The sequence below is a fragment of the Pagrus pagrus genome (genome assembly GCF_965226575.1).
Source record: "Pagrus pagrus genome assembly, chromosome: 10".
Lineage (NCBI taxonomy): Eukaryota > Metazoa > Chordata > Actinopteri > Spariformes > Sparidae > Pagrus > Pagrus pagrus.
The window spans coordinates 13621983-13649736 of record NC_140194.1 but is presented as its reverse complement, the minus strand read 5'-3'; the positions used below and the strand labels follow the sequence as shown (position 1 = coordinate 13649736).

Here is a 27754-nt window from a genome sequence, read left to right as displayed (position 1 = left end):
TCAACATTACACCTCATCCCCTCGGGCCGCCAGAAAAATTATAGCTCATGTCTGGTCTGTGTTGTCAAAAAGGTTGGGAACTCCGGCTCTATAGTGCCCTAAACAAGCCATGTTCGTAGCATATATTCTACCTTTTGCTTTTGTAACTATCCCAGAGTGCAATGTGTTGCATTTTATAGATGCAAATTACAGCTGTGTGACACAAAATGATGATTCCCAAGTGTCTGAAATATCAATTTCCTGCTCACTATGCAGTAAACTATTGAGTGTCTGTTATAAAGGGAGTATCATATAGCCTGCTTCACATGAATGTGTAGGTGTGGTTTGATCAGATTTGATTTACAGCGGTCTGACAACAAAAGCAGACTTCCCAACAACTGTCAGTGCCAGGAGATTTTGACTCAAATGTGGCTAAATCCTGATTTCTCTCACTTTCCTTTTTCCATCTGAACCCTGCTCACTTCAACCCGAGTGAGAAGCACTGACAGAAACATACATTCAGCAATATTTTTTGGCAGAAAATACTGTGATCACGCCGGACTGCATCGGGTTAGGTTTTAAGAGAAACTGAAATCTGAACTCATTCAACTGTTGGAGACTCATTTATTTCAAAATCACTTCAAAATCATCATCAATATAAACTGCCAGTTACTTCTGTACAAACAAATGTCCAGCACCTCAAACAGACCTCAGTGATGCCGTTCATGGTGCTAAATATGGACGGGACTGTTGGGACACAAAACCACACGCCTCTGGCTATAGCAAAGAGACCACTGTCCCGGCGAAAGTCAAAAAATTACAAACTTCTCCAACACTGTAAGTGCAATAACTTATTGCAATGGCACATTATATAAAGTCAAAATCAGAAGTAGAAATACTTGATTAATATACAAAAAGCTGCTTAAAGCCATAAGAAAATTAGAAAGCAATTTCAAGCTCTGTAAAAGTCCAGAGCAACTCTTCAGAATAACACACAGAACATAATTTTACATTTCATGGCAATATTACTGTAATAATACTTCATCGGTTTATCTCTGGAGGTCCATTATTTGACAAATAAGCAAAACAAATGTACAAGCAAAAAGAACAATATCATTTATACTGTTCACATTCAGACAATACGACATTATAACTATGGATTTCAATTGCTTTATTTCAGTAGTATCAACATGGACGGAGCTGCAGAAGAGTGGAGCACTGAGGGAGGACCAGCGAGAGGACAAACACACAGTCAACTCGATAGAGTAGGAATTCAGCCACACATGTCATCATGCATACATTTATTTTGACCGCATCCTGTTTTTTATCTTAAACTTTGATGACGATGTTTTTGATTTTTTGGTTCAACAGAGTTTAAATCAATTCAAAATGTTTCTCTTTGGTTGAACGACTTTGTCTTTTCATTCGGTGCCAATAAACCCTCGCTGCAGAATATATTAACATGTCAAAGTCATCATCATGCTGACTGCTAATTCACTTGCTGTTGACAGGAAAGACTCAAGGCAACAACAGTCAATTTTCAAAGATATTAGGAATTTTAAATGTTTTTCATTACCATGATGAAAGAAAAAAAGTTTTGTGATGCTTTCTGCAATTTTAAAGAGGATATGTTCAAAATGCTGAACTCCCAAATAGAGCCGCAATGATGGATTCAACTATATTCATTATGATTTGATCATTTTGAATGAGTTTAAAGCAAAAAATGCAGACGATACTTAATAGATTAAAAATGTAGATTTGTTCACTATTTTCTGGCAGTTTACAGAACATAGACATGGACTAATGAAATTACTCTGTAGGATTATCTGCAACTGAATCGATACTGAAACTATGTTATTTGCAGTCCTAGTCTTAAGCAGAAGAGCTGTAATGGGCACTCATATGTTACAATGATTAACCAACTATGAGGAGCTGAAAACAGACTCTCTTGCCATCATCCTCACAGGGGAAAGAAAACGGATATGTAGCCCAGCGGGCGTCATAGAGAGATCAGCCAAAAGACTAATGAAGCCTGTCTCTGGCCTGAGCCTGCAGCCCGGCTCTGGTGACGAGCTTATTCCGGCGGGGTAACACAGAGAGACACTCCTGCAATCACTGGACACACTCACCACATTCCTGCAGTCCAGCTCTAATGTCACCACATTACCTAAACATTACAGCACGCTCCTCAGGACGAAGGGGGCCACTGATTTGGCCTGCAGTCTTTGGCATGTGACGGATTCTGTGCGCGGGCTATGAATCCAGGCTCCGCTGAGCCTACCGGTGAATTGATTATTACAGTCTGTGTGTGCAGTATGTCCTCACCATGTAGGCGATGGTGTACGATGGTGTTCACAGGGCAGCCCGGCTCGCTCTGATGCTAATTAAGTGTGTCTATTCCTGTTTGTTTGCTGATTGAAGCTGACGTGGCTAGTTGGTGTTGAAGGCTGCTGCTGTGCGTTGCTGCGCCTTGTCTGCCCGCGGAGACGGTGTTTCCTGTAACCTGAGGCCCGAGCCTTGCTGGGGAACCTGTGGAGGCAGCCCTGGGAGAGGAAATGACACGTTGGTTTGAAACCGCTGCCAGTCCGGTGCCTGCTCTCCTCCCAGACTAAATTGGCAAAGGCCATGTCTGCTCTCGCTTAGTTAGACTCTGTTCGCTTATTGCATTCGACCTCTATCCTTCTTTGCAGGGACATAAACTACCCGCCGCAGGCCTAAATAATATTAATGTTCTCGCTTCTTAACCAATTATTGTTTGCATCAGCAAGTGACAAAAAAGAAACTCTCAGCACTTGGTCCTGCTCTCATCGAGTGGCCTTGTTTTTAAATGGCTTTTATAATGCAAATACTGAATGTTTAGATATGTACTTGAACTCATTTACACAACAAAATGAGTGGGGCAGGATGGGTGATATACAAAGTAAGCTAAAAGAATTAAATAATGTTTATCAAGCTTAATTCTGTAAGTTAATATACTGAATGATATGGCTGGATTTGGCACTGAACTCCCGTTTTGTAAACCACATTTATTATATTGTTTATTTAAGTGAAACTTCACTGTCATGAATGATACCCAGTTTATTAGGGACTGAACCCCATATTTCAACGAGACCTGAGAGATCATGAATCAAGACTGAACACAACGTCTAAGTAACATCTTTTAAGTCACACCTCTGTATTTCTCTCACTTTCAGCATCTGCTGATTGTCACAGTCACAGTTGTTATCTCGGTTGCGTTGGCTGCTGAAATGGCCTCTGTTATCTTCAGAGTCTCCCCCTGTTCATTTGACCTGTGTTATCATTAGTGCTCTCAGAAAAAACTCCCTCCTCCCCCACAGCGCTCGCTGATGGCTGCTCTCGAGAAGAGGGGGCAGGGTGGAACTGGGCTGGGGCATCATGTAGCCCAAGAGATGGCTGCACTGTGTTCCTTGGCCTTCATGCGCAGCGCAGCTATGCTGGAGGACTTGCGGTCTGGATCAGCATTGAGATCATAGCCATTGATTCCACCGCCCATCCCAGGACCTCCAAAAAGGCTGCCCATATGTGTCTGTCCCATGTGGCTGCTTCCTGGACTGGGCACGCCCAGGAAGTCAGTGACGCCTCCTGGACCGTGAGGGTGAGGCGGCATGCAGGAAGGGACGGAGTCACAAGGCACAACGCAACCCGGCACTGGAGATGCTCCACTGCTGCTCCCGATCCACGTGGGGTTCTGGATCTGGACAAGAAGAGCAGGAATTATCAGTTAAAGCGGCCAGAAAAGTTATTTTTTTCTATTTTAATGCGTTAAATGACAGCATGAAAACATTGTGACAATGTTACAGGATTCACTTGTGGTTTTCATTCATATCATCAGCTCCCCTCACGTTTACGGCACCTTATAAACAGTTGCAGCTCACTGTTTTGCTGTCTGGCCTGCAACCGTTTTGGTGCATTCTCATTGCACTCAATGAGAATGACCAGCATGGTTTCTACGTATTTTATGCCTCGTGGCTAAATTAGCGAGAATGGTGTAAAAAACGCTGCTTTATCATAACAACAGGTTGTATATCTGCAGTCCGCTTTCCCTTTTTCAATGACGAATACAGACTACCGCTACCTGGTGGTTTGAAGAAGTATTTTCTCTCACATGGGTGCAGATGTACTGTATGAGCTTGTTGGCTGTAGTGTTTGCGGTGGGTTCAAGTGCAGCTTTCAGCCTTCATCGCCGCTAGTTTTGTGATGACTGTTCGTCGAATCTGGGCCCTAAGATTAGACCTGCCAGTTGTTTACAGACTGAAATAGAAATTCTAATATAAATCACTGTTAATGCTGTTTTATCGGGAACCTTTTTGTATCTTAACAGTACAATGGGTGTTTGCTTTTGGTGCATGGCCAACGTAAAAATGTGGGCCCCCTGATTTTCCAGCAGAGGACTGAGAAATTCCCTTCAGGAGTTGGTAGAGCCCAAAAACTGAGCTAAAAGAGAATGAATATTGGACTTATTCACCAGGTGGTCAGACACAGAACAGCACATAAATGGTACTGTTGCTCTGTATCTGCTGGATTTTAACAAAGTCAACACATCAACTTCAAAGGAGATGATATGTTACCTTGTCTTCACAACATGTTCCTGCTGCTACTTATTCTCTTTACCTGTGCATAGTTCTCGGGCCGAGTCAGTAGAGGCAGCTCGTATGCAGTAGAGAAGTGTGTCCGGACCTGCTGCATCTGGCCAAAACGCTCCCTCTTCCTCCACTTGGCTCTGCGATTCTGGAACCATACCTGAAAAGAAAACGATCCATCAGTAAAACACCTCAAAAAACAGACCAGCCGCTACCAAACAAAACTTCAATATGATGTAGAGCACATATCTCATATCACGTGCAAACCAAAGCACTATTCTGCAGAGGACGAGGCCGTCCGCTCTCTGCTGCAGAAACTGAACCACATAAAATGAAGATAGTGAAGCGAATAAATTCTGCAGCACATGAAAGTGCGGGCCCAGGTTTTAAGACTTGACGTGTCTTTAAAGTGCCGTCCACACGGAGCTATTGATGTGAAAATGGTGAGTCTCCCCTGGTGCTGCACCTTTCAGCTCCTCCCTTTGATACACAGGCGTCTGCCTCCCTTCAGGCTGCCAGCGTCGACAGATCCACATCTGGGCCTGTAGCCATTCATAAATCACTCTGAGAGAGGTGTGCTCTCCCCCACATGTCAGCGCAGTAGGATACAGTGGGGAATCCCTCTGTACAATCCACGAAGCAAGAGTTCAACTTTTGACCAAGAACATGCTTCTCTTTGTCCTTTATTTAGTATTGTATGCGAAGCAGGTTCTTCTGGGTAATTTCTCCTTGTGGGATTGATAGACATGCTACTTTGCAGAAAAAGCTGGACTTTCAGTACCTGCTGACAGACCAAGTGCAGGCTACTTAGCCCACGTCTAGCTTTGGAAGGCATTGGAGGAAAGCAGGACTGGTATGAAGAAAGTGCGTAAAGAGTAAAACATGTAGCCTGAGAAAACATTACTAAAATATTCTACTGAAGTATTGGTGTTAATCTTCAATGCTGCATACAGTCTTCTACTCTGTACACATGATATCTATTGTCTGTCCTGGAAGAAGGAGTCCTCTTCTGTTGCTCTTTCTTTCATCCAAATCAAGAGTCTAAGTTTCGTATAAACGTTTGTATGTTGAACAGATCGTGCGTCCTCTTGAGGCAAATTTGCTCTTTGCCAAAATTGACTTGGCTTCACTTGTGTAGACAAAAAAGTGCAACAATGACATTGTTGGCCTTAAGAAACAGACTGGATGTTGATTGCAGACAAGCTAATATGCATTCCTTGGCACGAGCCATTTCTTGTGTTTCAGTAATGCTTTAAGTGATACATTGCTTTATAATTGGTTAAGTTTTCAACCATGTTCTCATCCGGGGTCGTCAAACACTGACGCTGCTTTGTCACGTCTCAAGTCAAGTTTATACAGCACATTTCATACGATAGGTGTGGACTTACAAAGCCTTCCCACCAGAAATCCTTTGAAATAAGTGGTGGTGACGTGAAAGGGAAGTTTGATTAGGTTTAGGCACACAAACTACTTGATAAGGTTTAACACAGGACACAAACCCTGGTCTCCCACATTAAAATCTACGTGTGTCCCACCAGTCAACTACAGCAGCCAACCCTCTTGGGACTCGGTTGCTTTGTGTACAACATTGGCGGAGCTCTAGTTCTGATAATCTCACATTGCATTGATGGGTTAATATCGGAGTTAGTTTAAGCCCAGCACGTCTCATACAGACACTAAAAGGTACCTTCCTCCTTCGGCAAGGGGGGTGCTCTAGCAGACTAAGCATTTGCTGTGGGGTTAAGTCAGACTAAAGGATAATATCTATAATAATATCTGCCTTAATGAAAATGAATTACTGTAAATCAAATTAAATAGAAGCGATCTGTTGATTTAATCTAGCGAAATAGCAAAAATTAAGACATTACTGAAAGTAGTGACAGTTTTACTTTTTTAATCCTCATGACATTAATTTAATGAAATATAAATTAGCGGCAGCAATCTCCTTTATTCCTTCCAACTTTCCGTTTTAACTTTTTCACATATTTTTTCTACAAACTTTTCTCACATCGAGAGAATGCGATGTGATGCGAGAGAATGGAGGAGCAAAGGGGGGTACTGGGAGTCTTCACATGTTTATCTGTGTCTATTTGTTGGCTGTCTGAATCTTATCCTCCCAAGAGGGAAAGGGAAACTTCTTCAAAGAGAGAAGAGAGAGCGATCCTGCTTCGACACAGGGGTTTGAACTTGGATTGTGGGTTGATTCCCAGCCCAATCAGCTTGTGGTTTCCAAAGTCCCTGACATGTAATTTCCCCTCAGTCAACCTCCTTAAATCCCCCCTCATGCCTCTCTCTCACCATCCAGTCAACCTAAACACAAGAGAGTTTAGTGACAATCACGAGCAGTGTCGCACAAAGATGGGAATTTCACAAAAGAGTGTGTATTGTTATCCCACACTGAGTTTTTCTCATGGAGCAGGAGTGGATTTTTATCACACGAGATAAGACTGGCTGTAAGAGCCCCAACATGCGCACAAACCTGTCATTTTTCTAACTGGATAAAACAACTAGTATGCTCATTTTCTAAAGAGGAGACCATATATGGCCTCCCGTGGCACATACAGCCGCTGTTTTTGTGAGCTGCTGACGTAAAGAAATGTCGTCTGACTCCAACATTCCTCAGGTCAGCTGGTGAGATTAGAGGACAGCTCACCCCTGCAAAGTGGTAAACTGATATCTGAGGTTGTGGCTGCAGCCCCAATGTCAAGGTGAGGGGTTGTGCCCCTTTGAATTATATCATATGTTTGGAGGGGGGTTTGGAGTCTATGTTGTGTTCCCCCTGAGAATTTGGGGTATATTATTATTATTATTATTATTATTATTATTGTTATTAAAGGTTTGTCATGTCTTTCCTTTGGTTCTTTCTTTGGTTATGTGAGCTCATAACATCGCAGGTTTCCAAACATTATCCTCAACCCAAAGGCCCTGACTGGACTGATAAACACACACAGTTTATAGAAAGTCAGGACGCACTTTGATTCGTCAGAGGTTAACGTAGCCTCTTATGTGTTACCATTACACATGAGCTGCCAGTTGCCTGTGATATATAATTTAGAATGAAGAAAAATGATCATCATCTTATATTGGTAAATGGTTTCTTTCTGATATTTTATAAACAACGTGACAATATTCATACTTCATAAAAAGGTAAAAATATGTTTCATTTTTGTAGCAGATGGAATAGTTTTGCGCTCAGATCTTCAGAGGTCTCTTTTAGGACCTTGGAAATACTTTCGGAACGGCGATTAGTGCTGTTCAGTTTTTCAAAGATGGCCGTGTGTTTACTTCAAGGAAAATTGGGCGATTAGCTCATGTAATGCATGAGAGGCACAACTGGGGCTAAGCTCGGTGTAGGTTAGGTTATTGATGTACGAGCGTTTCAAAACTCCACTATCTTTTTTGTATAAGAAGTTTCATCCATTACCGAGCTGTCATCCTAATTGTGAAGGATCAAGATAACTTTACTCCTCTACTCTTAATCTCTTTGTCGTACTCCCACCTCACTGTTGAAGCTCAGCCTCTCCTCTCCCACTCCAGCCCCTCCCCCCCCCCACCGCTGCTGAGCCCTCTCTCCGTGTCTCTCTCCTCCCTCCTCCCTTTTAAGTCAGCGAGGGGAAGTGGGGATATTGGAAAGTGAGATGGGAGAATGTTCAAACTGGAGCTTGTTTTCATTTCATGTTTAATTTCCTGACGCCTAAGCCCTTGGCTTTCCGCAGCTAACCCCTCTGACCTTTCGGAGGCGTGCAGACGAGAGCGGTGGACCGAGCGGACACATACACACACACACACACACACACACACAGGATGCACGCAGAAAACACACACATTTACATAGCGTGGCGTATACAAAATTCAAAGTCGGTCACTAACAAATGCGTTCTTTTAACTTGAATGCTGTCACACACTTTAACCTTTTACAAACAAGCAAACAATGTCTGAGCACATATATGCCCCTTGTCTTGCTTTCTGGGTGCTGAGTGTGTCATGTTTCACAGAGGGTTCGCTCTATGTAGCTTTGCCTTTGAACGGCAGTAGGAATGAGACCCAAGCCAAATAGTTTGGCAGGGAGATCATTCAGGGAACATTATGAAGTCAGATGTGTCCTTTGCTGCACCGTGTCTCTTATTCCCAAACTTCTAGATCGTTAGAAAGAAAAGCTGGGGGTGTTTTTGCACGAGCAGAATTTCAATTAACACAAAGAATTTGTATTATTTCTCTTAATGATCAACAACGAGCCATCCAATACATGAAGCCCAAAAGGATGATATTTACCGACTGCAAACACTTACCACTCTTGTTTATTTTATCTAGACATCTGCAGGGAAGGTGGCTCAGAGCTCTTGGAGCTTAAAGTGCTTGGCGGTGATACAGTAATTGCTAAAGACGTTGACAGCAAAAGGCAGCTTACAGAGCCATTAAAGAGCTTTATTTATGCTCCAGACCCAGCAGGCAGAGGGAGAGGAAGAGGGAGCGAGGGAGGGCAGAGTGCACAACTCCAAAAGCAGCTTTGAAGTCCAGCCGTCTCACCTCATCTCTGTCATCCGGGACCACGGCGATTGATAGACTGCCTCGGCAGTCACTCGCACTCGGCCTCCTCCTCCATAAAAAGTAGGCAGCGTGGTGAAGTTCAAGTCCGAGGTTGAGAGCTAATTGTTTTAAATAAACTAGTGGTAGCAGGAGTCGCAGATTTGATTATGGAAAACTGCAGCCCGGCTTTATGAAGACATTCATCATCAAACTGAGGATGAAACTGTAGGACCTTGACATTGGCATTTTGGCAGAAAACATCTGTACTCTGGGATTTTACTGGCTGTTGTTTCGGAGATGAAAAGGATTCTCCGATCGCTTGCCAAGCTCCGAGTGCCCCATGGTATTCAACAATTGGATATCCCTGGACTTTGTCTTGATGGACCTTCAGTTAAAATTGTGGGGTTTAGTCTTGATTGCGTGCATATTTAGGGTCTGATTCTAGACGTTTGGGTCAAACCTCACAGTGACTCAACAGAGTCTGCTGTGTGCCTGTCAGATGAGGAAGTTAATTATATTCATCTGGGGAATAGATGGGTCTGTGTGAACACAACATGAATGTACTTATTTTACTGTACCACCACCACAAGGACCAGGCCAGGTTCTCTGTCCCTGACTATGTCTCGCACTACGCGTGGAAATTGAAACTGGCATCTCAAAGTGTTTTTTATATCCCTGCCAAATTGCTTTGATGACTTTTCTTTTTTTTCCATGTGTTTTCCCTCCCTGCCTCTGGAGTTGTGCAGTGAAGTAGTTTGAACATGGTAGTGCTGGGGAGAAACCCTTGGCCTCTGACCTCTCTGCAGAGCCTGCAGCATGTAAGAGCTAAGAGCAGAGTATTCCCTCAGTCCCACCCATCCCACTCTGATCTAAAACTGGCAGGCAGAAAGAGAGACGGAGAACAATAGACCTCGCTGTCTGCTCTTCCGAACAAATCTTTGTCAACATGCCAGTCTTAACTCTCCCAGCCCTCTCTGTCTCAGAGTGATTGTTAGCATGCAAACATGGACCACTTCAGCTCACAGAGACTGTCCTCTGAAGAACGACGACGGCATCCATCGTTGTACACGTTTAAGTTCAAGTGACAAAGCCCTCTGTAGCTGGATGCAGTGATTTTGAAGGAGGCAAAGGATGAAGCCAGGTGATGGTGTTATAGATAGACCTGCAACCAACGATTACTTGCCACTTTTTTTTTTCACAATGAACTGATTCATTGTGTAGTCTATAAAATGTTGTAAAAGATGCTCATCACAATTTGCCAGAGCCCAAAGTAACATCTTCAAATTGTTTCTTCTGTCCAACCAACAGTCCAAAACTCATTCGCTATCATAAATGACAAAGAAAAGCGGCAAATGCTCATATTTAAGAAGCTGGAAACCACAAAAAAGAAATAAGTGAAACAATCGGTTATCAGCTGGGAACAGGTTCTTTCTTTCACTTCATCAGTTAATTGTGTGATCGTTGCAGTTGCAGTTATCATGCCACAAAATGTGTGTTAGGAGGAGGTCGGCGTGGATTGACGGGTCAACTAAATACTACACTTTAAAGGGACAGTTCACTGCAAATCAAAAATACACATTTTTACACCAACCGTATCAGGTTGGAAACGTGCACTCATAGATGAGAGACTAGCTAGTTTAGCTAGCTAAAGTTTAAATCTCAGCTGGGGAGATCGACATTAATGTTTACATCCCGTGTGTCACGAACCTAAGCTTCTCGAACATGAGTAGACGCACGCTTCCCTCTGTGCAGTGATGCATTTGGTGGGTGAAGTTTGGTAAAAAGAAAATAGCTCATGCATGAAACTGCTCCCAACAAGGTCTGTGGAATATCTTGAGTAACCAGGTCATGATTCCCAGAAAGAGACATTACTGTTGATTGCCATTTACTTCCATTATATTCGAGGGAAGGCAGACATCTCTCTGACAGATATCTCCAATACTTGGCAAGTCACACCCAAAGAATCTCGATGGATAAACAGCGCTACACAAAAGAGAAAAAATATACACTCTTTGGTTTTTGGTTAGGAACTGTCCCTTTAACACGGGAGACCGCTGTCTGTTTCCTGTTTCCAAGTTGTTTGTGCCCAAATCTAACCGAATCATAACCATAGCGTTGTTGCATCATAAAACGTTCAACAGTTATTTCTAACAGTTTGGGACAAATCTCATCATCCTGCCGATCAGGAAACATTGTTCATTCTAGAGGCGATGGATAGATGATATATTTTGCTGTTCATTTTGAGGAGTGGTTGGCTCATATCAATGCAGAAAAGAGGTTCTTCACATGAAATCTGGTAACATTCCCCTGTCCTCACCTGCACACGAGCCTCCGTCAGGTCTGTCCTCAGTGCCAGCTGCTCGCGGGCATAAACATCTGGGTAGTGTGTTTTCTGGAAAACCTTCTCCAGCTCCTCCAGCTGGTAGCTGGTGAACGTGGTGCGATTGCGTCTCTTCTTGCCCTTGTTGCTCTCAGCCTCGCTTTTGTCCAGAGGGCTGGAGAGATCCGAGCCCGGCCGCTCGCTCGGCCCCTTCTCGCCGGGTGCCTTTAGGTTCAGGTAGCTGCCTTCCATCCCAGCAGGGTCGACGCTCTGGGGCAAGTCAGACTCTGTCAGGCCACTGTTGTCTTTTCCTGTAAGTGTGAGATAAAGAAAGAGGCAGAAAGAAGTGTGGACAGTTTTGATTAATGGTACTCTGTTCTTTTAAATTGGCACCTCATCAGTTTTATACAGTTAATGTTTCTGCAAACCACATATATGATCAAATTTGTATGTGTCATGTACCGTATTGAAATGTATCATATTACGTTCACATTACATGTTTATTACCTGACGGTAGTGGGGTGATAGGTGACAAGGCTGCCAAGCCAGCGACTGCAGTTTGAAATTTTCTCCATTTCAACATTTGTAAGAGTCATACCACTGGATATTTTCAAGATGACCTCGGGACAATTTCCAGCTGTGCTTGTGGTGACCAAAACTGGTAATTTAAGCCAAAACACAATGTTTTCCTAACCCTAACAAAGTGGTTACTGTGCCTTAACCTAACCAGAGCATCAGCATTGCATTGTGACAAGAGAAGTGTAGAGTTTGGTCTTATCTGTGGTTTTGCAGAAACATTCATTGCCAACATTTATTCAGGCGAAAAAAATGTCTCGGCCTAAACTTAAGACTTTAAATGTCTAACAGAGAGCTTGAATTACAAACTGAAGTTGTAGGGTTTGCAAGAAAAATGCTACCCATTTGCATTTTGGGTGCTTTTGGAGCTTGACCCTTGCTAGAAAATAAAGCCGTCACATCTTGGCCTCTGGTGCATCATTTTTGACCTGTCTTTTTTATTATTTTTTTAAAATATGTCTCTTGTGCCCTCTCCAACAACTACAACCCTAAACCCCTGGATGGCCCCAAACTTCTGTGATGTGGATTGACAGTGCTGCTCAAAAAACCTCAAAAAGCATACTGTAGATTTTAAAGTTTGGATCTTACGCTGTGGTTCTAATAAAATACATTTCAGCGATTTTGGTTTTGATTACAGTGTGCCGCTCTTAAGATTGTTTAAATGAAGCATGAAAAATGAAAGAAGGCTTCGCAATTTACTCAAATGTGGCTTTACATTTAATACAAATCATATTCTGACTGCAATAATATTATTTTCAAACAAGCTATTACAACCAACTTTCTGACCATTTTCAGAGCTGAAAAAAAGAACGGCACATGTTGTCAATAACCATCCTATAATTATTGTTACTACTCTATAATTGGAATATTCAGCAGAGCAATGCTTTATTTGAAATGTGGCTGAATCAAACCATGGTACCAGCGAGTGCGTCTGCTCATCGTCACGTTATGACATCCCCACGAAATGACGTTTACTTTAAGCTTACATCACCTCTGCAATGTTTTATTTTGAAGGTTCAAAGGCCGTGTCTGTCTGTGAGCAGCAAGTCTAAAAGGTGCAGAGAAGAAACGTCGTTCTCTGTTTGACAGACATGTCACTACACATCGACGTGACCTGCGACACAACCCTCCGAGCCCTCTCCCTCACATCTCTCAATCACGCCACCCGAAACCCGAGCCACGCGAAATCCCGCTCCGTCTCGAGGTGTGTATGGCGGGCCTTGTGTGCGGGGGGCGGCCACGCTCACCCCCGCTGCCTTGCCCCTCAGACGTAAACAACATTGTGTTTGTCACCTTCAATTTCGAGAGCGTCCATTTTGTGACAGACCTCGCTCTGTTCCTGTCAGCGCTTGTGAGCTTTTTTGTTTCCTTTTAGGAGATGAAGAAAGCTGTCCCTTCTCCTTCAATAAACAAACAGCTGTGTGAATAAATAAGCTGAAGGGCTCTGGTTGTGGGCCAGTGAGAACAGTGCGTTCTGTCAGCGTTTCTGTTTGCCTTTCCTGCAAATGGGCACGGTCTCGACTGTATTGGTCCCAAACCAGCTCATAATGGTCTCCTCCACAAGAACACACTTGTGACTCTTGTGCTACACCCGGCATGGCTTTAGTCTAACAGCATTTGTCTTTAAGTTACATCAAGTTTAGGATGGTTAGCTTAATAGTTAAGTGCTTATTTGTGTGCATTTGACTCTGTCACTTTGCGTTTTTGTCACGGGTCGTGACAGTAATGGCCTCCTGTCAGTCTCGCACACGCTGAGCAATGAGGGAAAGAGAGCTGACACCTTGTGGCACTGCTTACTCCCCGAGCCAAGTGTTTTAGTGGTTAGTGAGATGACTGAATAGTTTTAGAGTGATGAAGCTAGGCGGCGGCTGTCTGCAACATGCATGTTTGTTTTCATGGATTAGTACGCCTTTGGCTAGTGTGTCTCGCAGTGAGATTGTCAATAGTCATCCTCTCGATGCTGCGGCAGCCCTCCTCTGCTCTCTGGCTCAGATTTGCCCCGACAGAGACACTAATGGAACAACACAGCTCGCCCAGCTGGAGTTCATGACCTCATATCGCTGTGGCCCACCTGTCAGACCCTCTTACAGTCTCCACGCAGGCAGATGTTCTGACATCACCAGCCCTGGCGCTGGCCTCTAATGCTAAAGCGCTGTGCAATATTTTCATTCTACCCCTGGGCAGGAGCATGGCTGCAATGTGAAGAAGTAAGACAGGTCAACTCCAGGTTCCTGCTTGGCATTTGCATCTGTGGGAGAAAATGCCCCTGAGCAAGGCACATATCCTGTATGGCAAAGGGTACAGCTGGGTGGACGGGTGAGGGGATGGGTAGTGGGTGGAAATGTTTAAAGTTCTCAGTCCTGTACAGCCCGATATGAACAGTATTTACACTCAACTCCACAATTATCAGAACCACATTAGAGACAGAAAACATTTAAATTTGGTAGAAATACGCTCATTTGCTTTCTTCCAGAGTGTTAGATGGGAAGATTAAAAACCAGTCGCAAGTCTGACGACAAATATGAAGCTACCTTGATCAGTCAGTTAGCTTAGCTTAGCACAATGACTGGAAACGGGGGGAACCTGCTAGCCTGGCCCTGTTCAACGCATTCTGTTAAATTTGTTTAATCTGAACAAAAAACAAAGTGTAAAATATGACAATTCTCAATTTCATAGAGGGTTATGTGACTGTTTCTTGACCAGTGTTGGGTGATTATTACTCAGGCAGAGTAATAAGTTACTTTTTACTTAATGGTCTGTTTGCGACGGATGACAATGTTCTCGTTGTCATATTTGAGTGAGACAAACTCAAAATAATAACAATATTTCCAACTGTTGAAAGTAAACCTATCTTAACTGTCTTCCATCCATCATTCTGCTTTTTGGCTGGTAGGCGACATGACCTGCGATTTAGAAATTGTAATCCCTTACACCACACGTTACTGGGGATGGGGAAAGTAATTATAATACAGGTTACTGAGTAACGCGTTACTGCCTAATACCTGTTCTTGACCAGATCAGAAAGTTATTGCGACAAATTTATTAGGGAGATTTAAAGTTGCTGTTTGAAGTATTTTGTTACCTCTTGACAGAGTTTGGCTAGCGTTTCCCAGTTTACAATCCCTTTGCTAAACTAAGTTAACCAGCTTGTGCCGAACTATTCCTTCATGTTTCTCAGCCCGATACAGACTTTTAACAGCACAGTTAACACGAGAATCTGCTCTAATCAACATCTTTCTCTGCGCACAACTCCAAACTCGTCTCTTTTCTCTGTCACGCTAACCTCGCAGGCTCCTTTGCCACAAACATCTTCCAGTATTCCCGCATGCTGAGCTGTCTTTTCTGCACGCTGTTCTGAGAACACAGCCATCACACACTGCTTTCTTTTGGGAGCCAAGATTCCACTGCACTGACTCCAGTTTTCTCTTTTTTTTTCTTTTTTTTTGGCATTCAGAGGAATGTGTTTTTGACTGTTGTTCTCAGCGTTCATCAACGTATATATATAAATGCACAGAATATCAGCGGCTGATCCTGCAATTTGCCAGAACTTACTCTGTGACAAGCTGCAGACCCCTTCAGTTAGCCGAGGTCAGATGTTTACTAGGGTCAGCAATTTAATCACCGCTGAAAACAGAGAGAAAACATCAAAGTGTAATTTAACTGGTTGTAAAGCAACAGGGCACCCTCTCAGTTTTTATGGAAAGGGACGGGGAGGGTCAAGTGAAGCCAAATAAAAGAAACACTATAAATTAGTAACCTGGGGAAGGGTTAATGACCAAACACTAAATAGGGAAGGGAATGCTTTTAAACAGAGTGCTCTAAAATGTTCTCTCAAAACACTCAAAGCTGACAGCAGCTTGCCACAATGGCTCTCCACTTATCACACCTTATATGGACCAAATAAAGTCAAATATTCCATTGGCTTTGGTGGCTATTAATTTTACGTTCGTTGCTGGTTTGCAGACATGCTTGGGGCTAGATAATTTTCCCCGCAGCACAGTCTTAAGACCTGATGTTGACTGTTGTTTCCTCAGCGAAAGGGAGGCTCCCAGATGTTCCTGAGGAGAGATCTATGCCAGCGGCTCATGCAGGAATGCAGATTCCCTGGGAAACCAAAAAGTCTCTCTGTTCAGCCTCAGCTCCTGATAGATTGACACGATCATGACCTCACTACTGTCAGGATACCTCAGGCCGTGGCTGTCGCTGTCTCATATCAAAGAGCACAAAAATAGTTCTGGGTTTTTATGGTTTTTTGGTGGGCGGGGTAGTTAATGGTGGAGGAAGTACAAAAGATTTCTTCCAAAAAGAGGAAATATTTTGAGTTGAGTTTTTAAGTAGTTGCAGTGAAATGCATTGAAATAAAAGTACACGTCGTCAAGGAAACCTCTCAAGGTCAAGCTCAAGGAAAATTGTTTCGTTAATCTTTTTTAATGCAGTGATTAGCTGCGTTTCCAGCCAAAGTACCCAGAACTTTTAGTCCCTGGAACTACTTTTCAACGTAATAAACGGTTCCTTCTGCCCGCTGTTTCCAAGAGAGTCTACAGACCCGCAGAGATTAGGCAAATTAGTCCACTAACGTGTAAAAAAAACTGCTGTTTTTGCATGGCATATTTTTGTGCGCGACTATGCGGCAACGAACGTACATCGAACAACGAGATCCAGCCGTCGTTTGCTTTCTTCTGTGACTCCGTGTTGTCGTGTCGAAGCCAATGAACAAAAAACAAACTGCTTTGTCGCAGCAGATTACTAAAAATGGTGGCTGATATAAAATGCTGCGAGTACTCGACCAGTCAGAAATGTTCAGCGCTGCAAGCCCCACCCCTAAAGTTCTTGACTTTTGGAAAGTACTACCCCCTGAGCAGGCACTTTTGGGGGGCTAAAAAAAAATGTCCCCAGTACTAAGTTTATCGTGGTGAAAGTTTCTCCAACGCTTCCTCGTCTCTGAGGAAAATTCCTGCGGTGTAAATGCGACTATTGTGTTTTTTATCATCTGTGCTGCAAGTTTGAGTCTGGTGATAAACACAATGAAAAAAAGAGGAGCATCAGATGAAAAGAAATTTAAATTACAAGGAATTGGAATTACGCATGACTATAAAATGATGTAATCAATCATCGTTTAATGGTCCAGAAAACCATTCCACGATCACATTTATACTGTCATCACATCCTGACAAAGTATTTTTGCCTCATTGTAATCATAGAGGAGCATAAAGAAAGTTTGTGGTGCAGGCAGCGCCACTCAGTGATGATTTGGATTTCTTCCCTGCCTCGCTTTTATTAAAAAAATACATCAAATCAGCAAAATGAGCCGTGTGTCTCTGCTGGAAGGAAGCTGAGAAAGAACTATTGTTAATCATGGACCTGAAAGTGATCGTCATACTTCTGCTTTGCCCAGTAGTTTCCATCATTAGTCGGTCGTAGTTGGCTTTCTTGAGGTTATATTTTGTGGCTTTTCAGGCAATTACCTTATATCCCTTTTATGACCATAGTGCTCGTGGCCAAATGCTGAGAAGCCAATAGTTCATTGATAAGAATCGAGGCGGTTCAGGTGAAGACGGATCAAAATGTGCACCAGCTGCTTCAAGTTTCCAAATCATTTCTTTAATCCGGCGGACCGTGCAGGTCTCGGGTAGGAGAGTTACCTTCCCCCGACACGAGAGGTGACAGAAAGTAAAGGCCAAATCATCCCGCGTGACGCAGATATGAGCAGAAAAACAGAACTTTGAGTAGTGAGAGAGGAGGTTTTAATCAAGCTCATGTCTAATGTGTCTTTTCAGTCAGTTTCAGGCAGTTTTCTGCTGGTTTTTTTCCCTCCTGAGTGACACATTTATATAACCCTTTACATTTTAACAAGTCAGTAATTCATCGTCTTAAACCTTCTCATTAAATATTCTAATTTATTCTGTTTCTCACACACACGAGCCGGCGCGATCACAGGTGTCACTCTGACATTTGCTTATTGTTAACATCGACACAATGTGTTAGTCATCAGCACATGCATATCCTGTGACATCACTTCCCCGAGCCTTTTCACATGTACTTAGAGTGCTATATTTTGACAGGATGCCTTTTAAAACGCTGCCAGGACTTTTTTTGGGGACCGTGTTTTGGTTTACATACACCCTAGAAAAATGTTTTACATATCGCAGGATGCTTCGATATCCTGCTGAAAGGAGGAGGAGATTGTTTGAAAGATTGACAAAGCTGTGTCTTATAATTTGCTCTCAACTGTTATTCTGTGAGAGGACAAAGAGGCACAAACAGCCTGCAGTGGGGAGCAGCGCTCACACAAACACCCCGATGCCATGCCGAACTCAACCACAGGCCTGTAAACACAATGACTTTTACTTTTCAGATCTCGCTTTGGCTCCACTTTCATCCTCTCAGATTTATAGCGAAAGTGTGAAAGTATTTTCGTCATAAGTTTGTGTTTAGAAAACTTTATGGTCTCTCTATCAATCTGTGTCAAGGGTAAAAACTGGAAATCAAGATTATGAAGCAAAATCTACACATATTCAATGCATCTCAGAGCCAAGGAGTTCAGTGAAATACGTGCATGTAAACAGTCTTTCAAACACGTGTGCGGCATTCCCAGAAACCCTCTCATTTCTCCCGAGTCCCCCAAATCATTACCCAATCTCCATGTCCATTTCTGACTCATTGCTTATTTGAACAAGGTATTGTTGAGACGGGGGTTATGTAAACCTGTCCCACTTTGTCATCTCAGGGACTCTCCGTAGCTTTGGAGATGTGATGTTTGGGGAGTATGAATAATAACTATAGGAGCCAGTAATGCACATCTGCCTTAGATTAATGTGGACCTCTCCTGCAGCGCTGACCTGCATTCCTCAGCACTCGATCAGCTCCGGGGGTTTTATTTCATTCATCGCTGTGCGAGCAGGTAGACGGCTCCATCCCTGTCCTCGCTGTGGGACAGTCTCGCTGATTAACGTGCGCTCAAGGAAACAAACCCGCCAACCTGAGCCACTACTGTGCAGAAATGCGTCCTTTCAATCTTACAGGTACCACACTGTATTTTTAATGAACGTGACTTAAAACATCCACGTATGATTCGGGGGATTCAACAGCGAAGGCGTGTGTTTTAGAGTCACTCGCAGGCCCCTACATTTTTGAGTATTTTACAAGTTTAATCAGAACTGGAATAAAGTGATTTCAATGAAATCATTTGCCAAAATGTTTGGAAGTATCCTGAATTTTTAGTGTGAAAACGAGGTGTGAATGTCTTGCAGCCACAATTATTTTTCTCAGTATTTTTTAACAGAATTAACACAGTAAACCATCTTCATCTTATCCAGTGTTTCCTTTGTACTTGTTTTGCAGCAGTGGTGGCAGGAGGTGTTCTTGTGCCGGTTCCACGTCCATTCCAGATTTGGTTCTGGTGGTGGAGTGTAACTGAGTAAATTTACTCAAGTACTGTCCTTAAGTACACATTTTAGGTGCTTGTGCTTTACTTGCACATTTCGATTTTTCTGCTACTTTATTATTCCACTTCACAACATTTTGCAGGCAGATATTGTACTTTTAATCCACCACAATTATTTGATAACTTTAGTTACTAGTTACTTTTCAGATCACCATCTGCATCAGAGTCAAAGTGGCACAGTTTTAAATTAATTTAATTTATCAGCAGTCGCATAAAAAGAAAACACTGATTCGGATAAACAGAAAAATGCTGAATATCAGATCTAATAATCGGCCAGGTGGATAATGAGTTGACCCCTGGTGTACATTACATACATACATGTAAATAAATGCAAATAAATGTGTAATTTACTTTTTACTTGTACTTTCGGTACTTAAGTACATTTACTGCCAGAAATTACTTTTGATACTTAGGTACAATTAACATCAGATACTTAAACACTTTTACTCAAGTGCTGTTTGTATGGGTGACTTTCACTTTTACCACTTTTCCCAAAGTAATGTGGTCATTTTGAGCACTTTATACAACACTGAGTGCGATTAGTGGCTGCAGCACAATTATTGTTCATATTTGGTTACTTGATCGTGATTAAAGGGTTACACCAATGCGCTCAGCCTTATGCTTGTTTGCATTTTTTGTTTTGTAATCTAGAGTCCATGTTTAATTTCCCATTTTATCTCGCTGTGGTGGTCCAACACTCCTGAATGAATGTAGAGGAAACACTGTGAGCCTTTGCTTTTCTTTTCACGACGTGTCACTTAACGTAAATGTTAACATATGATGAATTTTAGCATATATCTGCACAGTGTTGGCGTAGTTAATGAGATTTTTTTAACACATGTAACGTCCCCAGAATGACACACAATGTTGGGTTACCATGTAAACAGTACTACAGCTTTGTGTGGAGTTGCCACACAGAAAACTCCCTTTGGATACATACGAGAGGACTTTTGTCATCGTGATGGAGATAAAGCGTCAGCATTGAGCAATATATCTCCCATTGAGGACCACACATAAGAGCACAAGCCTGTTGACGCCTGAGGTTTTGGCAGGACCCCAAAGTATCTTCCCCAGAGCCACGATGCCTTCATCTGGCTGCAACATTTTCAATAATAACATTGCAGAGCTCTCCTCTGGGGAGGCATGTTGCATTTAATGATGGTGTTTTAAACGTTTCTGTCAATGCACTTGCCAAATCAATTCACTTCAGTACAGGAGTGCTCGAATCTGTTTGGAGGCGCTGCTCTCAGACTCCAGAAAAAAAAAGTGAGAGTCCAGCTTAAAATAAAGAGTGACTTCAGTTGTTTCTCAGGAAAACAGATCACTTTTGCACTTTATGGATGTGTTTTGGCAAAGTGGTGCTGGCTACTGCGCAGAAAAATGTGTTATAGTGCAGGACTAGATGTAATTGGTCCCTCTGAGCAGAATCAGGGCAGTTAAATTGTGTTTGTTACACTTAATGCTTAAGCGTATTTACATGCGACTGAGCACTAACTGTATTTAGATGAGCCTGCCAGTGTTAAGCCTCTTTTTCCTGAAGGCACTGAATCTATTTTCCACCTTTAATCGCCTATTAAAATATACATTTAAAGGTTGGATTACTGCATCAGTTTCGATCAACATCAAATTTCAGTCTTGATCATGACGGATGTTTTTTTTTTCCCCTGTAACATCCGCATCATGATAAACATCTGGAGCTGAAACACCCAGGCGCCGACGAGTCTATACGCTGAATACTCACCAAACTATTGTTTATAAAGCAGTTTTTAATCTATATTTTACAAATATCACACGCATATATTATGTTAAGTTACTTTTACTTGTAATTGATTCTTGTTTAGTGCTTCGGCCCTCTCTTGTGGGCCTGCTGTCATTTCTTCTGCTCAGTCAGACGCTTTTCTCCTTTTATTTCAAACCCTCACGTCTCATAAAAGTGACAGTAAAGTGTTTTTTGTCGTCTTTAAAAGGTACAATTGAAGCGCAACGAATTGTCGGAGGAGTCTGTAAAGCTGCAGAGCTTTCGCTAGAAATGTATATTATTTGTCAGGCTGTCTCTCGATATTTAAATTGGCCGCTGACTGAGCCCACGACTGGAGATACTCTGAATAAATGCAGGATTATGTAACTGTTATTTGTCATTAAAGAATAAAAGCTTCAACAAGCGGCCCACGTGATAGAAATGATCTTTAAAACTGTCCACTGGAAATTAAATTCTTCATTTTGACCCCACAGCGCTTTGGTTTTCTGATTTTTCCGTGTGCGCGCATGTCCTGGTGACTTCAGGTTTATATATATATGTATTCAAATAATTAATGTCAAGCCTGTGTTTGTCAGTGATGAAGGTAATTTCACTGTGTGTGGACGAGAACAGGCTGCGTTTGGAGGCCACAGGGATCAGCAGCAGTGATGCTGCGGCGTCACCACGAAACAAAATGCAGATTTAGCGAAGAAAAGTGGGAAAACACACGGCCTTCATCCTTTTCCATTTAAAAAAAACAAACAAAACAAACGTTGTAAATAACTTAATCACCTCTCAGTCTGAGCACAAACCTCTTATGAGGGAATTAAGTTGCCCTAATGCGACAATTACAGCTCATTTTGTCGGCTTAAGAGGCAGGAAATCCTGCTCTGTCTGAAATACGATATATTTTAAATTCATTCAAGGTTTCTTTTTGTCAGTTCTTCTTGTTCTGCGCACATTTTATCTGAATTTTCTAAAGTTTAGAGAGTTTTAAGGTGTGCGTATTAAGCATTCTCCTCCTCGTGATGCAGGCAAAGCTGTAATTTCATATTTTGGTTCTCGTCATGGCGCACAGTTCAAGTTTAATTGGAAACTACACTGATGCATTAAATAAATGGATGTCTGATGGTAGTCCCGGTGCGTTTTGACCCCTCTGCGCCTCTCTGCTCCTCGCTCACACATTCCTGTATTACACACAGCTACATATTTCCATTATTGCTTGCAAATGTCCCCTCTTGTCATGCGTTTCCGTTCAACTCGAGGCCGATGTGTTCCCCTCTCATGCGCACTCACCGTAGCAGGGGATGAGCGTCCCGTTGAGCCCGCTGTCCGGGTGCAGCTTGCTGCCCTCGGGCGGAGTCTTGCAGGTCGGCCGCTGCATGAAGAGCTGGTATTTGTTGAAGGTGCTCTCCTCAGCGCCATCCAATGACTGGCACTCCGGCTGGAAGGGACTCCGGGACTTCTCTCCGTAAGGCTGCCCTTTCCCCGGAATGAACGTGGGGCTGTATTTGGTTTCAGTGGTCGGGAAAGTCCTGAACGGGTTCGCCTGGTGATCCCTACCTTGCGCAGTGGACGTGCTATAATATGAATCCATCGATGTCATATCGCAGTATGAGACGCACGCTGCGTTCATACCTAAAAAGTTATATTAAAAAAATCCACACGACTCTTCTTTCCCTCCCCTTCTCTAGACAGCAGATATTCTCCCCAAACTCTCATGCACTGACAGACTCACGCTGACGCACGCACACTCTCACACTGCCGCATCTGGGACTGCTTAAAAAATGAATCAGATGTTTTCCAGAGACTGCAGACTGAACAAATGCTAAAAGCCCCCTGAAGGTTTGTCGGGGTAAAGAGAAATGCCTTGCTCAAGCTGATGCCGCCTCAGTAGCCTACAGTGTATCTGACACACACTCTCTCTCTCTCAAGCACACACACGCATGCACGCACGCACACACACTCCCTCCAAAGACCTTCGGGCTCCGCACGCTCGTGAAGTACAGGCCCACACCGAGCTGCAGCCTGCGTTATTATGCAGCCAGTAGAAATGGGAGGTCAAGCTCAGGAGGGGGGAAGAAGCCTTTTTGGTAAACACGCGGGAGACGCAACACATGACATTAATATGATTAGAGGATGGAGAGGCTCGAGACCCTCTGACTTTTATTTTTATATCAAACTTTAAAAAGGCGCTGTTTCCATCTCCGTCAGGGGCGTTTGTGGAAAATCAGATTAGTGTTTTCTTCGCAGAAAACAACCTCAGAGTGACGTGTGAGTGAAAGGATCGCGCACCGGTAAAAGTGAACCGACGTCGAGCTTAAATATTGTGTAAATATCTGCTGCGTGCGCGTTTGTGTCATTAAACCAAACACCACTGGCGAGAGAGGAGTCAGCCTCTCGTTGTGCACATTACAAGTGGACATATCCTCTTATAATGATGGAGAATCTCTCCTGCTATTTATAAAAAATCGGCTACTCCTTAATATTAAATTAATTATAAAGCATTAAGCCTGTGATGCTCATTGAAATACTTGGCATTTACGCCATAACGACGCCGCGCCAGCAATTAGCCTGCTCCCGGCTATAAAAGTCAGAATAAAGGCGCTTAAAGGAGAAGTTTTTAGGACACAACAGAGGCATTTATGTCCTCTGCTAGGCAAATTAGGCAAATTGTCTCAAATAACGGCCTTATTTCTTTTTTGTCTTGAAGCCATTATCGAGATTTGTAGATAATGGTGACATTGACTAAAAGTAATTAGAAGCTTTCATGAATATACAACACATTATTCTCACAGTTAGACTGAATAAATAACTGCGAGAATTAAGGATTATTATTATTATTATTATTATTATTATTATTATTATTTAAAAATTGCCGTGCTTGAATTTTATTTCTTGAGGGATGAAACGAAATGTTTCCTCAGTGCTGGAGTCGTGAGGCCTGAAGGCAGGTTGGTTCAGTGTGAACACTCCGCCCTCCTCTCTCTGTCTTATTTTACCACTTAATTGACGCATTAATTATGACACGAGACACAACCTGGTTTTCTTGTCGCTCTTACACAACGTGACGTCTGCGGTCCAGCTCAGTCAGGAGGATAATTATTACATTTGTTCAGAATAAAAGATGAAAATAATTTTTTTTAAAAACGAAAATTCAGGTGCTCTATTTTTAGCTGTGCCCAACAGCAATAATGTTTTAGCGTCTATTAAGTTTCTTGCTGAAATTTGAAAATGTAACCGCTCAGGTTTAAAAAAAAAATAACAATTAAAAACCATTTCACTGTGCACGTTCACCACCGGCACCTCTCTGGCTGTGCAGGTATTCCTTAACGAGACTTTTGACTGTATTCCTCACTGGTCTGTTAGTGAACGTCTCCTGTTAGGAGCTGTTTCCAGTATAACGTAATGAGTTCAACGTTGGCGGCACACGAGCCCAACATTTATGTAGTCATTTTTATTATTTTTTTTCGTTTTTGTGTTTCTTATGTTGCGGCTTTTAATTTGTGGAGAAGTTGGAGCTTTTCTCAGTTTGTTCCGGTTGTGTTGCCTCAGTCGATTTAATGTGTTCATAAAGAGCTCAGAGCACATGAATCAACAAAAGTCACAAAGCTTTTTTTTTTTTTTACTCACTTAACTAACAATGAGAAGGCAAGAGAAACACTTAAGCTCTCTATTCGTACATTTTACCCTGTTCTCACAGGATTTAGTTGTTTGCTAGAACAGCAAATACGTTTCTTTGTTTTACAATCATCTCTCAGTGTTTTCTCAGATTTTCTTCTTTCTTCGGCGTTAAAATGAAAACAGCTTTCGTAATTTGATCAAAAATCTGCTGATGAATAGATGAGCTGGATGATTGCGATCATATTATTTGCACTGTTGCACAGCAGCATGTAAACAAAGATAAAGTGGGCGTACACAAGAGGACATTCAGCATCAAGTAAAAGAAATAAAAGTGAGTCTAAAGTTTGAATTAGAAGAAATTTCTCTCTCTGGAGGAAAAAGCTGATGCACACATTTAAAGATAACAGTGTCGTGATAAAGAGCCTAAAAATTACAAGTCAGAGTTTGTCACCCAGCTAAACAATCAAGAATGACAGACGTCTACTCTGAGTGCCGTGTATATGCAGGCCTCCCTTAATATAAACCACTCCACTGCTACAGGCTAAACTCTCAGCTGTCACAGATATACATCAGTCATGCGTGGCATTCTCTCTAAAAGGTTTCCACCAAATGGGCGACTTGTCTGTTTAACTTCCAGCAGGAACCATGTCCAGGTATTCAGGGGACGGGTCTCTCGGAGCAGCCCGGAGCCTCTGGGGGTGGGTTTATGTTGGCACGGGCCTCATGTGTATCAGCAGCAGGGTCCCCGAAAACTCCTCCGGCTATCGGGTTCTTGTGCGAGAGGCGTGGTGGTGTGGGTAATGGGCTGGAGAAAGTGCTCCAGGTTAGGTTCAGTTTGGCTGTGGGAAAGGCCAGGCATGAGAGATGGGAAGTACGCAGCCTATATGTTGTTTTTATGCTTTATGGGAACATTTTTTTAACGTACAGACATGTTGAAATAGCATTTACATGTAAGGAAGCATTCTCAAACGATGACGATTAGAGTCTGCAGTGGTTTGATTTTACTTCACATGTCACTCAGCTGGAACATGTCTGAAACTGGAGCCGGACTTGAACCTGTTTCCTGTGATTCTCATAGATGGGAATGTTAAATAATTAAAGGAATGTTAGCTGAGCCTCCTCAGCCGGGCCCGTCGCATCGGATCTCACTCTGTCATTTGTCCCAAAGTCTATTTTGAGGTGACGTTTCTCTCCTCTATACGTGTCTGCAGTAATCCTTCTTGTAGCAGTGTCCTCTCCCTTTCTTCTCTCTATCTCATGTGGCTGCACGTTATGTTAAAGGACAGTCCGACATCTGTTGAAGTCCGTCTTAGGAAAATACTCACACGCCCAAATGTACATTGGAGCTGGTTTCGATCGCTGTAACTGTTCCTACGCTCTAGACTGGTTGTGAGGAGATTGCTACCTAATGCAATTTCAACTGGTGTTCAGACAGAAAGCAGCTGTGTGTTAAACACATTACAGAGGATTTCAGTCACGGTTTGATACTGATGTCTCTACATGACCGAACAAGAACATCAGCGAGAAGATCGGCTGTTTCTGTGTAATTATAATAGTAATTCTTAGTGCCTGTCACCGGGTTTATTCTGACTTATCCGGGTTGGACTATTCATACAATTAAAACTGTTCTCTATGGTGGCGTGCTGAGGACGAACTGTGTGAAGAAGCTGCTCTGTAGTCTGGCGGTACGGCACTAAAACAAAGTTTACCTTGTTTCACCAGAATAGACGAAAAAAAATGAACGTTCCTCATAGTAGCTTTGAAACAACGCTGCACTGGTGAGGGCTTGTTGTTTCAGCTACCACTGAGAGAAAAGAAATATGACTCAGGAAGGCCAGTTTCAGTACTACGTCTACGAGTTTGAAGGCTTAGTAAGCTGGAAAACTGCACTGTGGTTAAAATACAAGGAGCAGGATTTTACAACCCTGGACAGTTATCACAGTGACATTCATTTTATCTTTTGTGGGGACAATCTCAATAAAAAAAAATACAGTGTTCATGTTACCATGTGAACATACACTCACAAGACTATTCGATTAGCTGACGCACCGTCTTGCCAAATGATGCTGAATTGCTTCAGGCTGGTTTAAAGCCCAAATTTTAAGAGCTCTGATTCAAATAATTCATTTTCATGCAGTGCTGTTGTCTGTCTGAATCACATCAAATCAGTTTTATGTATATTGCCCAAACTTACAATCACATTGCTTCAGTGGGCTTTACAATCTGTACAGTGAACGACATCCTCTGTCCTTAGACCTTTGATTTGAATGAGGAAAGACTTGACGTATTGAAAATAAACCCTTTTAACGGGAAAAAAAAAAGATGGAAGTAACCTCAGGAAGAGCCACAGGGGAGGGATCACTCCCCCAGGACAGACAGACGTGCAACAGATGTCGCATGTACAGAACAGAACAACAAAATCACAGTTTATAAATTTCATTGACAAAATATCTGATACAAGTAAATTATATGAAACACATGTGAAGTGTTTGGGTCCAGGAGGACGACTGAGCGGGCCGAGGCATCGCAGAGTGATGCCTCAGTCACACGGCCTCGACTGCACCGTGGTGACCTGGAGGACGACAGGCCAAACAAGATAATCAGCAAAAGAAATGTATCCTGAAGTTCAGCTGAAGCTAATATGAGGCATCAGCGATCATCAGCTGGTTATCTTCCAACATTACAGTGTTTTTAGTATAAAGTGTCCTCTGTGGACAGCGTCTCCTCACTGTGCCACAGAGGATGGGAGTAACACACACTGTTACTCTGGAAGATAAGAGGAGACTGAGTAAGTCTCATGTTAGCTTTGGCTAAACTTGAAAATGCATTTGCGCACAGAATGAGAACTTCTCACACTTCCCATCTCAAATTACCTTCGCAATTTCAGTTCAGTGAATTGAACATGTGTGTGAGTGTGTGAGTGTTGCCTTAAGACACACTTGAAC

General features: G+C 42.7%; 1 protein-coding gene across 1 annotated transcript; it reads right to left on the bottom strand.

The window, feature by feature from the left end:
- Positions 1-583: 583 nt before the first annotated feature.
- alx4b (ALX homeobox 4b) lies at positions 584-22977 on the bottom strand. Its single transcript, XM_084363195.1, has 4 exons — positions 22482-22977; positions 11425-11738; positions 4612-4740; positions 584-3694 (listed from the first exon to the last, which is right to left on the bottom strand). Exons 1-4 carry the CDS (start codon positions 22819-22821, stop codon positions 3374-3376), a joined length of 1104 nt encoding a protein of 367 aa, XP_084219321.1. The 5' UTR covers positions 22822-22977; the 3' UTR covers positions 584-3373.
- Positions 22978-27754: the final 4777 nt, after the last annotated feature.

Excerpts from the sequence above, each read along its gene's own strand:
- alx4b (XM_084363195.1), bottom strand. The coding sequence starts at position 22,821 with ATGAACGCAGCGTGCGTCTCATACTGCGATATGACATCGATGGATTCA. Across the intron at positions 4,741-11,424 it reads TGACGGAGGCTCGTGTGCAG|GTATGGTTCCAGAATCGCAG; the intron begins GTGAGGACAGGG and ends TTTTCTTTTCAG. Across the intron at positions 3,695-4,611 it reads GGCCCGAGAACTATGCACAG|ATCCAGAACCCCACGTGGAT; the intron begins GTAAAGAGAATA and ends CTTCTTGTCCAG.